The 13,383-nt window shown below is 50.1% G+C and overlaps 1 protein-coding gene across 3 annotated transcripts in view; it reads left to right on the top strand.

Moving 5' to 3' along the window:
* Ppp1r16b (protein phosphatase 1 regulatory subunit 16B) overlaps positions 1-13,383 on the top strand; it is an 88,892-nt gene that overhangs the window by 57,308 nt on the left and 18,201 nt on the right. For all 3 annotated transcript variants that reach the window (XM_005362999.3, XM_026787028.1, XM_005363001.3), the window contains exon 3: positions 12,532-12,602. In XM_005362999.3, coding sequence (XP_005363056.1) covers positions 12,532-12,602 — 71 coding nt within the window. The remainder of the gene's footprint in view (positions 1-12,531; positions 12,603-13,383) is intronic.

Here is a 13,383-nt window from a genome sequence, read left to right as displayed (position 1 = left end):
TTGCTTGGTTTATATTTATATATTATGTGGACCAATGTTTTGCCTCCATGTATATATGTGTGCATGCCTAGTGCCCACAGGAACTAGAAGAAGGTGTTAGATCCCCCACCATTGTGGCCATGCAAGTTCTGGGAATTGAACCTAGTCCTCTGAAAGAACAAGTGACCTTCACTGCTGAGCCATCTCTCAGGCCCATCCACCCTGTTTTTGAGATAGGGTCCCTCATTGGTCTGGGGCGAACCAGTTTTGACTGGATTGCTGGCTAGTATGCACCAGAGATCTACTTGTCTCTGCTTTTCCTGTCTTGAGATTACAAGTGTATGCCACCATGCTTAGATTTTTAAAAATTAAAATCCCCCCCTCTCATGTGTGTGTGTTGGGGGGGAGAGGCTTCCTTCAAAAGCCAAAAGAAGGCTTCAGGAGCTAGAGTTACAGGCAGCCGTGAGCTACCCCACATGGGTGCTGACCACCAAACTTGAGCTCTCTGGACATGTAGCAAGTATTCTTGATCACTAGAGTGTCCCTGCAGCCCCAGTGCTTGGCCTTTCCATGTAGGTTTTAAAGGATGAACTCAGGCCCTCATGCTGAGACATCCCCTTTGCCAGATTCTGTGCTTTTTATTTTCACCTTTTCTGTAGGTAATAAGGAAGATACAAATCTTGATTTCAATTCCTCATGTGGTTAACTTTAAATGTTTTAGAAATTATATTTCTCAGCCAGACAGGTGGAAGCCCAGGGCGGGATTTGCTTGTGGGTCACATAACACAGTGCTAATACAGAGATGCAAGGCATAGTCGCGTGGATGTGAACACAGTTAAGGTCTAGAAAGACAGCAAAGAGGACCTGACTAGATGTCAAGGGAGACAGCAGAATGGAACCGGAGCCATGACTCCGTGTGGACAATGGGAGCTGGAGAAGGGGCTCCCTTCAGAAGCCAGTGGCTTCCTACACTTAAACCCTGACTCGGATGGCTAGAAGAGTAGCGAGCGCTCTTAATCGCCGAGCCATCTCTGCAGCCCCAGTGCCTGGCTTTTCCCCTGGGGTTTTGGAGATTGGCACTAGTGACAATAGAGTTGGCCAGATGAAAAAACGAGTCTCAACACTTCCTAGCAAAACAAGCTGGGACACATCATGCCAGTCCTCTGCTGAATGGGCTGATTGCAGAGTCTATGCTTGGGGCCATGTTGGAGACTGATTGGGGCAACAGCATCTTAGCGCGGTGTCTTATGCTCTGACCGTCCTCAGCCTGTGTTAGATGTTGTGGTGGTGGCCGAAGCTCATAGCAGGATCTATATGTGTATATCTCCTACCTGGAAGGTAGGGGATATTTTTGTCCAGGCCTTGCCTGGAGAAATGAAATAATTGGACCACTTAATAAAAGTGCAGGAGAGATGGAAGGAGACATGTGCTAGAGAGATGGGACTGGGAGGGCAAAAGGGAGCCAGGAAAGAGGATTTGCTGTGGGTGCCTCCCGAGGGAAGGGAGCTGAGCAAGGGCAGAACCTTGGAGAGTTCCCTGGCTGCTGACTGGAGGTTCTGCAGACCGGGCTTGGGGCAGAAAGGTTTCTGCTGACTGCTTGGGGGAGGGGGTGGGAATCTGGGGCTGAAATCAGTGAGATGCTGAGGTTGGCTGTGTTCCTGAAGGGACAGGAAAGCCTCGGGCTTGTGTTGGAGGACTCATGCTCCCTCTCAGAGATTAAGTGCTTTAGGGAGCGAGATATCTACCGGTGTGTGTGTGTGTGTGTGTGTGTGTGTGTGTGTGTGTGTGTGTGTGTGTCAATGGATAGAATGTGAAGGAGCGGGGGAGGTGTGGGGGGAAGGGAGAGGAAGAAGGCACAGGCCATACTCACAGCTCTGTTCTGCATGTCTATTGAGTTTCTAGATGCAGTTCTCACACTTAAAGAGATCTGGTGTAGGCTGTTCACACATTGCCATTTCCCCTGCTGCCCCGTCCAGGGTTTCAGAGAGAATGTCTATGTCTAAGAAGGATGAACTGCAAACTTTGCACTCCTGTGTTCTGGAAATCTTCATCTGTGCTTTTCTTTTTTTTTTTAAGAGAAAGAAATTGAATTTTATTTGTTCAACTCAGCCAAGTGTTTCTGAGCCCTTAGCCCCACAAGCTAGTTCTCCACATAAGAAAGTGTGGCGCCATAGTGCACACCTATTCTCTGAGCTCTTGGGAGGGGAAAGATTAGTAGCTCAAAGCCAGTTCAGTCTACAAAATGAGTTCAAAACTAGTCTGGGATACAAAGTAAGAGTCTGTTTTAATCAATCAGTCTATCGATCACTAGCAGAAGATAGACCAGATCACCTCCTACAGGGGCTTTGGATGCTTTCCCTGCACACCCCTGACACTAGGTGTAAGTTCCACGTGGGCAGAGTATCTGGCAGCCAATATCAATGTTTGTCAATACCCTTTGTTCAGTATAGCCACATATCCTGGACGTGCAAGTTCTAGAAAATAGATTGTAGCTACGTGCCTGGGGTGGTCCTAGCTGTCATGCCCTGATTATATAGACAGTATCAGAGATGCTAAGAGAGAAACAGCCCTCTTGACACAAGTCAGGAGATGAAGATTCTCTCTGAAATGGAAGAGTCTGGGTCCTTTTTGGAGGGGTACTACTAACCTACAGGGAAGGCAGAATAACCTAAAAACAGGTTCTGCAACTTGAGCAGAAGCTACGTGGGCCTTTCTTCTTGCAGTCTCAGTTACTGACTGGGAACCTGAACTGCATTACAGTAGCAAAAGGTGACTCTCCTACCCCGTCTGCCTCCGGTGTTCCTGCCCCACCCACCTCTAGAGTTGACAACCTAGCAAAGACAAGGACCCATACACAGTACCTTCTAGCATTGTTTCCTAAGGACTGGAGAGAAACAACACACTGGAAAGTCACCTGGCTAGCCCAGGACCCAGAGGGTGGGAGGAGGGAGCGGCAGAGTCCTCACAGAGATGGTGACATTTAAGATGTTGGTACGTGGAGGCTAAGTGATGACTACCAAAGTTAAGGGAAGTTAATAAAGGCAAGTTGAGGGAACAGCACCTGAGGAGGCCCAGAGGTGCACAGTGATGGTGAGGCCTGAATGGTTCTAAAAGGGGCCCATGGTGGTTGGTGGGATGATTCTGGGAGATGTAGATAGAGGCCAGATTGTGGAGGCTCAGGGGGGCGGGGGCGGGGGGAAGTACATTGCGGACTGGGCCTTTCTTGGTCATCTGGGTACAATAATGAGGGGAACGGATGCTACTGGGGTCTCACTGAACTCCCAGGCCTGGACTTGGAGCCCCCACCTCTTGTCTTCAAGCCAATGCAAGGCTCATATACCACTGAAGGCAGGACTTTTTGAAGTGTGTGCTCCTGCGGTCTCTCTTACAAGGCCTTCCACAGCGGTCATTACTGTCTAATTCAGGTTTGTGTGCATCACTCTGGCCTCCAGCAGTTGCTTCATCCTGCCTTCTGCCCCACAATCCTGCCACACCCCTGTGCTCCTGCCTGCTCCAGACATCTCCCGACATGTACACAGGACCATCATGTAACGTGACATCTTTTCTGTCTAGCTTTTGTGGCCTACCATGATGCTTTCAGAATTCCTTTTGCAACAGAATCATATTCCGTTGCCTGGAATTCCATGTATCCCCTCATTGGTTGATGGCCATGCAGGTTATTCACACTTTGGGATTGCTATGAACACTGCTGCTGTAGACAGGAGTGTGTAAGTTTGTCTTGTTTGGGATGTTTGAGATAGGCTTTCAGTGTGTAGTCCTGGCTGGTCTGGATATCATGATCCTCCTGAATTCTGGTGTGAGAGAGAGAGAGAGTTTGGGATGTTTGAGATAGGCTTTCAGTGTGTAGTCCTGGCTGGTCTGGATATCATGATCCTCCTGAATTCTGGTGTTACTGGCATGTCATTGCTTCACCTTGCCCACATCTGTGAGTTTCTGTGTGAACACACAAGGTCAGTTCACTGAGAAGAGTTGTTGGGTCACATGGTCACACAGTCATTTGATATTTATTCCAAAGCAGCCATACCCTTTCCCCTCCCACCAGTAGCTGGTGAGAGTTGTATTCACCCCATATAATCACTGATATTTATTGTTTGCTCGTATCTCCTCTTCTTGAATGACTGATGTCTGGGGAGAAAAGGGGCTAGCTTCTGGGCCTAGGGACATGACTCTGAGGGAAGCCAGAATCTTCCAAGTGTAGTAGTTTGAATGTAATTGGTCCCTATAAACTATAAGGAATGGCCCTGTTAGGAGGTGTGACTTTGTTGGAGTTAGTATGTCACTGTGGTATCTCATTTTGTTGGAGGAAGTGTGTCACTGTGTGGGCGGGCTTTGAGATCTCATATATGCTCAAGCCACACCCAATGCCTTGGATCATTTCCTGTTGCCTTGGAGTCAAGATGTAGACTTCTCAGCTTCTTTCCATCACCATGTCTATCTGCATGCTGCCTTGTCCCACTGTGATGATCATGGGCTGAACTTCTGAACTGTAAGCCACCCAGTTAAATGTTTTCCTTTATAAGAGTTGCCATGGGCAGGCTGGAAAGATGGCTCAGAAATTAACAGCTCTGGCTGCTCTTCTAGTGGTTTGAGTTTGATTCCCAGCAACCACATGGTGGCTCACAACCATCTATAATGAGATCTGGTGCCCACTTCTAGTGTATAGGCACGCATGCAGGCAGGAGACTGTATGTATAATAAATACATCAATCTCTTTAAAATAAAGTTGTCGTGGTCATGGTGCCTCTTCACAGCAGTCGGATCCCTAAGACATTGGGCTACTCTTCACCAGGGCTGACTCATCACCCAGGACCCCGGGAAACTGCCAGAAGAGGCTGTACTGAATCTCTCACTGAGAAGCCACTGTTAACACTTGACTGAGTCTCTGCCCCGAGCCTGCGGAAACCATGCTTCCCTGGGAGCGACTATTTCTGGCTATTTCTGCTCCAGGGATGAGCGATGGTGGGTGGGAAGTTGAAACTGCTCAGTGGAGTGATTTTGCAAGCAGAGTGAAAGAAAGACTAGGGTATCTTTGCTTTCTGAGTGTCCTGGGCTGAGGGCTGGACCCACTGCAGTCCTGTTGGCATGTGGAGGAAGGGAGACAGGATCGCTTTGGGTAGGATTTTCCACAGAGGAGGTGCAGTCCCTAAGCGGGGCATGCGACAGCTGGAGGAAGGACACCAAGGTGCTTGGAATTAGGGGTTGTGTGGGGTCTGCCCAGGATAAAAAAACAAGAGGATGCACTATGTGTTGGAGCTCCTTGCTAAGCTGCCTCTCCTTTGCCACGTGACCTCAGGCTAAATGTCAGCCTCTGTGCCTGGGGACCTCATTTGCAAATGGTAATAACAAGGCTACAGCAGTGACTGCTGTCATCATTACTGTCTTCTTTCCCACGTGATGTTCTAGAACACCGAGCGCCGTTGGCAGCAGTTTTAACCTTTTCTTGCACTTTTTTTTGCCATCTATCCCATGGCTTTATTTTGGCAGTGTTTTGGCACAGTGGTTCACTGTGCAGGCTTTGGAACCAAACAAGTCTGGGTTCAACTCCCAAGCTTTGGGATGGCAGGATTGCTTAGGGGGTAGAGGTGCTTGCAACGCAAGCCTGACAATCTGAGGTGGACCCCTGGGACCTATGTAAAGGGAGAAGGAGAGAACCAACTCACAGAGTTGTCCTCTGATCTCCACATGCATGTTGTGGTGCATTCATGCCCCTCCCTTCACACACACACACATACACACACACACACACACTAATAACAATTACAATGAAGAAGATGATCTTTTCAACATCAAGCCTTTTGCTCCTCCCTGCTACACGTAGGTAAATCACCTGACAGGCCCAAATCCCAGTCTCAGTTTCCCATCTATAAAAGGTACAGTAGCCACGGGTCCTGTACAAAACGTCCTGACTGGACTTGTGAGGACTGGTTGAAGTGATACCTGGAAAACACTCGGTGAGCACAAGGCTCTGCACAGCTGGTTCTGTGTTGCAGGAGATTTGTCCGCTCTGTCCCCCGAAACTGTCAATAAACTGAACCTTGATTTAGAGAATGAAGTCCATGCTCAGATGAACAGAATAAACCATAGAGTTTTTAGAGGACTCAGATGGAGAGAGAGGGACACAGGGAGGAAGAAAGGGGGCTTAGAAGTTTTGCAGACCATTTTGGATCTTGGAAAAGCATAGAGGAGGGTCAGATGGGCTTTTTTTCCATCGTTTTTTTGTATCTACCAGGTCCATACCCTACTATCTGACTCCCGAGCTCTTATTAATAATAGGATAATTTTGATAACTGTTACAGTTCTGAATTACAGAAACAGTGTGTAAGGGCACGGAGTCAGAGAAAGAGAGAGAGAGAAGTATTGTTTTGGGGAGCAGAAATGATACGACCTATCTCCAACTGAAGTAGAGACCGTGTGAGGCGGGGCTGATGACTCCTGAGGCCAGCCTCCTGGTCCCCTCCCATGGATAAAGGAAGCCAGTGGAAGGGCACTTGCTGTCTGTTGACCCCTAGTTGTTGCTTTTTTTGGTCATGTCTGTAAGACAACATGAGAAATAATCCCCAGGGCTCAGGGGCAAGCCTCTGTGTGAGGCATGAAGTAGAGGCTCCTGCAGTATGGAAGGGCAGGGTGCCATAGACAGGTGACTTTTGACTGCAATCTGAAGAACAAAGAAGGATTTGCTGGCCCAGCGTGGAAAGGAAAAGGCTTCAGATGCAGGTGATACCATGAGGAGCCTGGGGCCTGGGAATCCAGCTTTGGTTGCTTTGAAAAATGACAGAAGCCGGGGCAGCAGGATCAGCAAGCAATGGGGGAAGGAACAGGTAGGATCTGGAGGGTAAAGTGAAGACTGGTTCATGCAGCACCATGAGGCAGTGGAAAAGAAGCGATGGGGAAGAGGAGATGGTGACCATGAGCATCCCTTTCAAGCCATCTGGTTAGGTCAGATAGCAGCAGGTGGGCCTGGACACCCTGGGGAGATGCATCTTGCTCAAGGTCCCCCCCCGCTGTGGGCAGACCCTGCTGTCTCCTCGCATGCATCAGTCCTCCGTGCAGGAGCAGGACCCACCCCTGAGCTGGCAGGTCACTCTCCAGCTTGCGGTCAAGCTGTGAGTTCTAGGGGACAAGGTGGGTCAGTAGTTAGAGGAAAGCGCAGTCTCCTCTGTGAGGCTTTTTGCCTGCGAAGGCAGCTGCTCCCGGCTTCCTCCAGAGAAGGCCCCCATGCGGCCCTGAGCTGCAGCTGGAGAAGGGAAAGAGCAGATGGTCCCGCTGGCCCAGATTCCAGCCAGATTGCCTGGGAGGTGTGGGTGGAGTGCAGGGGGGTGCCAGGAGCAAGATATGGAGGGGAGGGGAGCAGGAGCCACCTCTTGCCATCTCCTTGGTCTTCTGCCCACTGGGGAACAGGGATGTCCTCCAAGGCCTCTCTGTGGTCTTCAACCTGGCTTTGTTAGAGCTCCCTGGAGAGAGGCTGCTTCTGTCTGGGAGGATGGTTTGAAAGCTTGTGGGTGATTCTCAGTGCTCATGGGAACAGCCCCAGTACCCAGTGCCCAGCCCGGGTAGGACCCAGGTGTAGCTCACCAGTTACAGTGGTAACTGATCACAGTAGTGCTTAGGCTTGCTCTTACTAAATCCTCATAGCCCCTTAAAAGAAACCCTCCTTTGCTCCCCACTTTATAGCTAAGGACCTGAAGGCTGAAGGCCACAGCTAAACTTGTACTTGAGAACGGATGGTTCACTCTGATAACCTGATGACCAAGCCTGAAAGCTGGGCAGGGGCAGCAAGGTGCAGCAAGCAGGAGAGAAGCTGGCACTCCTGGCTAGAAGAGAAAGCATGTCCCTTGGACCCCAATCTGCCTTACCACGTTGTTCAGGATGCCCCTAGCATAAGACATGAACCCAGAGAGGTAAATGGAAGATCTCAGATGGCGGAACAGATCATGTGCAACTTCAAAGCATGCCGTTCACACAGACTATGATGAAAATAATAATCTGGCCTCTGAGTTGGTTGAGACGTGAGCCCTATGTGGGGCCACACTCTCTAGGCTCTTGAAAGCTAAGCCTCTGCAGACCTTGCCACAGGACATGTCACAGGCAGTGGGTGCTCCACAGTCAATTGTGATGCTCAGCTCTGCTGCTCTGGGATGAACACAGGGTAAGTGACCATCACCAGGCTGTGTTTCTTCTGTCCTGCTTGTGGGGATGGGAACCCTGTTGTCTAGGAGGCAGAGGGGTTATCTGATGTTCAGCTGGCCTCAGAAGCATCCCTTCCTCCCCATGGCAACCATCAGCTTGGTTCATGGATCTGAGTAGTAGAACCTTGGCTTCTAATCCCAGCAGCTCAAAAAATAACAACAACAACAACAAAAAAACCACTGAGCAGACAAGCCCAGAGTCCCTCTTCTTGCTGAGCACAGAAAACGGGGAGCTGGCTGTGTGCAGGGTAGTGGGGCTTTGCTCTGGGAGCTGGGCTCAGAGCCAGGCTCTGGCCTCCTAGTGAGAGCTGCCAAGGCAGCCTTGGCTCGTGGGTATTAAGGGTTTCTTAGAGCTGGAGATGATTTGTCCCACTTCTCGGGATGAAAATAACTGCCCGACTTGAGGGTAATTACATGGTTTGGGCTCCCACACAGTGCAGAGAGCCCCCCGATAATGACTGTGCAAATGCTGCTGTTGGCGGCTGATGCCTATTTCCTGCCTCAGAGAGTCTTCTGGACAGGCAGCCGGAGCCATCAGCTACTAGACAACCTGAATCTGCTCATGTGAGCAGAACCTTCTAGAAACACTTCCCTGACAGGGCCATATGGCCGCTTCCCTCCCCCAGAACCACCTGTTAGGCTCAGGACACCATTGCCAGCCCAGACACAAGCTGGGCCTAGGGTGGTCAGTGGCTGTGTTAGTAATTTCTTATATAACGTCTGACAAAGCCCCTTAGGTTGGCTTCCAGGGTGCAGTCCATCGCGAAAGGGAAGGCATGGCGGCCGGAGAGAAAGGTGGCTGGTCACATCGCATCCACAGCCAAGAAGCAGAGCGATGAACCCTGGTCCTCAGCTCTTTCTCTGTTTTATTCAGTCCAGGACCCTGGCCTATGAGATAGTGCTGTCCGCATTCACAGTCAGTCCTCCCCACTTCAGTTAAACATCTCTGGAAATGTCCTCATCGGCCTGTCCATGGTGATTCCAAATCCAGTCCGCAATGGAGAGAACTATCTCAGCTGGCTTTGCCATGTCTCCTCAAGTAGCCTGGGCTAGAACCACCTACTTAGCGGTTCTGCCAAGGTCTCTAGGAGGCACCTGCATGTGAGCAAAGATTCCTGTTGTAGCAAATGTCTGTCCCCCAGGGTTAGCACTCAAGGTGGTCTGTGTTGGTCTCAGATGGAGAGCCTGCATTTTCTTACTATCTATCTATTTATTTATTTATTTATTTATTTATTTATTTATTTATTTATTTATTCGTGTTTTATGTGAGTATTTTGACTACAAGTATCTCTGTGTACCACATGTGTACCTCGTATCTGGGAAGGTTAGAAGAGCATTGGATCCCCTGGAACTGGAAATCCAGACGGCTATGAGCTGCCTCGTGGGTGCTGGGAACTGAACGTGGATCCTCTGCAAGGGCAGCAAATGCTTTTTATCACTGAGCCATCTCTCCAACCCCAAGACTGTCTTTGAACTGAGCTAGGGAACTGCCAAGGATGTCAAAGTCCTGGAGGAGTTCCTCAGGGTCCACTGTGTGTCAGGCTTTAGGAAGAGAGTCATAAACACCAGGTTACATTCCTGCTTTCTTGGGCCTAGTGTTCAGCAGGCAGACAGATATAAAACCTGTAAGTTCCCAGTTATACAGATGTGGCTGGGATATGGTTGTCCATGAGATGCTGGGATCCATGAGTGTATATATAGCAGGAAGGGGCCAGAGAGTTTGAGTGAGACCTAAAGGATGAGGAATGGGGCACATATGTATACACGTGTATGTGTGTATGTATACCATTGCACATGTGCACATATGCATGCTAGGGAGGTGCCTAGATTATGGTGCCTAGATGCATGCATGCATGCATGCACGGATGCCTGAATTGGTGGATTTATGCAAGGATGGAGAGGTAGTTGAATCTTCCAGGCAACCAGAATAGGCTATGCAGAAGCATAGCAGTCAGGGGAAGAGCGGTTATTGCAGCTGACACAAACTACTGTTGCAGAAAATGTTAGGAGTTCAAGAAATGGAGGTGGAGAGCAGATGGGCAGGATTAACTCACAAGCCCTTCGCTGCTCAGCTTCCGGAGGAGCAAGTCTCCAAACCACAATATGAATGGCGTCCCGTGAAATTGGGCAAGGCAGTGACCTGAAGCAGGAATTGTATCTTGAAGACCTTGCATCCAAGGCAGGGCTTGAGGATGCTAGTCTCAGAGCGGTGGGGGAGGGGAGACAGAGAAAGGTTTGAGCATTTTGTGATGAAACGGTTTTCCATTTGCAATGCCTGAAAGCAGCGCGGTCCCCTAGAACTTTCTATGAAGATAGGCACGCATGACTTCTATTCTTTCTACTTTGTACCCCATGTGGCTGCTGAGCAGAGTGATGGACACTGGGTTCTATGTGCTTGTTAGTTCCTATTGAAATAGCCGCCATGGCCTGATGTGGCTCGTGGCTCCACAGGGGACAGTGCCGCTGAAAGATCCCGCTGGGACCAGGAGTCCTGTCCCACCTGTGCAGTGATTCTGGGTTGAGGCCTCAACTTCCCCTTCACACAGGCCTCTCTATCCAGGCTGAGGTCAGAGTGCAGTGGGCTGTGGTCTAGGCGCAGGATCTTTGAGGATCTTCTACTCCTTGAAGACTGCCCTGGTGTCTATCCCTGTCTTTTTCCTGGCACCTTTGAGGCTGTTGATTGATGGTTGTCCTACAGAATGCCACAGCTTTCTCCTAAACATGCTCCCTCCTCCAGAGGCGCATTATTGAGGAGACTTCCTTAGCCTGGCTGCATGACACTGGCTTCCTTAGGTATTTGGTATGTGGCCTTGTCTCGTTGTTACTATCGGTGGGAGGAGGTTCAGCAGGGCATGGTCAGCCTGCTCCTCTCTCTTGCAAGGTTGCATGCCCCTTCTTCATTAGCATCATGACAGTGACCTTTCCCGTAAAGCAGTGTGCATATACAGCTCATCTATGTGAGCTGCCCCTTGTCTGGCCCTCTGGCCCAGAATCACAATTTCCTACTCACTTCCACCAGGGAAGCTGGGTCCAGGGAGGAGCTGGGGCAGCCCTGCTGGCTAGGGCCACTTAGTGTTTTAGAAAGCCTAGAAGAGAGAGCTGTGGACCCCAGTGGACCCTGCTGTTCACCTCTTGAACAGCTTCTTCTGCGGAGAGAGACATAGCTGAAGCCTGGAATGAGGGAATCCCTCTGTGCTAAGCAGGGTGAAGCCCCCATTGCTGAGCCAGGGAAGCAGCCGCAGACAGACAGACAGGCAGGCAGACAGGCCAGCCTCTCCCTTTTATCTTTTGCACATGGCTTCTAGCTGATATTGAGATTCTGGGTGGGACAAGACAAACATAAAGGACACTGAGGGGAGGGGAGGGGAGCTCCCTAATACCATGTGTATACTCTGATTTTCCTCACTTCCCAGACCCACCCACCACCTCTGGACACACACAAATACATACATATACACATGCATGTGATGGGCATATGGGCACCTAAAGTCTAGGACAGAGATAGTAAAACCTCTAACCCCCTCTCCCCCCAAGGCTCAGTAGAGCCAAAGAAGGCATTTGACACCCCATTGGCAAGCCATCAAGGATGCAAGCAGGATACAGCTATGGTAATAAAACCAGGCATAGCCAGAAATACCTACAAACCATGAGCTGGCCACTATGCTGAGTCCCTGACATATCTTACTTGATGCCATATAATCCCGTGTGAGGTAGAGTCAGCATCATTTCTATATACAGGAGAGGAACGTGCGTTGACCATGCTTGCCCTGTCAGGAAGACTCCAGGGTGTGGCTTTGGGGACAAAAAAGTGCTCCATATTGACAACCCATGCCAACTTCTCATCTCAGCCAGGAGTAGTGTACCCCCTGTGGTCCAGCTCTTCTAGATGGAAGCTGAGAATTGTAAATTTGAGACCTCCTTGGGCTGCATAGCAAGTTCCGGAGTAGCCTGGGCTACTTAGCAAGACTTTCTCTCAAAACAACAACAACAACAACAAAAAGGCCAGAGATGTAGCTCAGTGGTAGAGTATTTGCTTAGCATGCACGAGGCCTCATCTCCAGCACTGCCAAGAACAAAGCCCCCAACAGCTCAGATCAGTGACTGGCCCAGAGGAAGATATGACAGTCGTCAGCCCTTGTATGTGTGACCCAGGATAAGACAGGCAACTGAAAACCTAGGTTCTGTGCCAGTTTCCTCATCTGTGAAATGGGGACACCGTTGACATCCTGTTATCCTTCTGTTGGGAGTAAACAAGACCATTTGTGTTGGGGTCTAGGGGAGGGCGTCTTGCTGGGTTCCCACATATGTGTGGCAGGAACCTTACTCCTGTCCCTTCCTCTTGCAGTACGCTACTTCCTGAAGAACAAGGTCAGCCCTGATTTGTGTAACGAGGATGGCCTCACAGCTTTGCACCAGGTAAGTAGCCCACTCTGGGGTCTCCTGGCCTCTCTGCTCCCTGGTCACTGGTGCTCCAAATCCTCAGGGAAAAGGGGACAATGAGAGAAGGGCACGGAGAAGCCAGCTGAAAGGCTTTTGTGCTTTGGAGATGTGTGTGTCTGTCACAAGCAGGCCCTTAGAGCCCCTGGTGCACATACACACGTGTACAGCGACAGGCTCTGAGGACAGGGGTTCTTTGTTCTCTGTGTCCTCACCACCAGCAGAGAAAATTTGTGTTGAAGTTGAAAACTGACAAAGTGCATTCACAGCCACCAGGACATCCCACTCACCCCGAGGACAAAGCTGAGTGACTTCTGTTGTCTAAGGTCACGTGGCCAAGACCTTTGGTCAGGAAGCACGTGCTGTCAAATGCACGGAGTGTGGTGACAGCTCTCCCTGGCTGGCCCCACCCACACAGAAGCTTTGCCTTCCACGGCCTCCTAACTGGCCCCAATGTTCAACTGAGTCCTGCCATAATTGTTCTCCAAAGGCTGAACGTTTGGAGTTCTCTAGTATCTTCTTCCTAACCCTGAGGGAAAAGGACAAACCTTGACTATTCTGCCCTGTCCTGTCTCTGCCCCTCCCCCAGCTCCCAGGCCGGGTCACTGCCTTGTCCCACACTGTGGTCTCCTTCTCACCGTTTGTTTTACGTTGCTCTGTGTGTTCACTTATTAGCTCTTGTCCCCACAGAGAGCTTGAGAGCTGGGCGGTGACAGAGGCACTCTAGTCTTCCACGTGACCACTGTTAGGACTCAGGCGT

Source organism: Microtus ochrogaster, linkage group LG8 (genome assembly GCF_000317375.1).
Source record: "Microtus ochrogaster isolate Prairie Vole_2 linkage group LG8, MicOch1.0, whole genome shotgun sequence".
Lineage (NCBI taxonomy): Eukaryota > Metazoa > Chordata > Mammalia > Rodentia > Cricetidae > Microtus > Microtus ochrogaster.
Note: the sequence above shows the minus strand (reverse complement) of the source record. Positions and strands in the feature narration are given on the sequence as shown.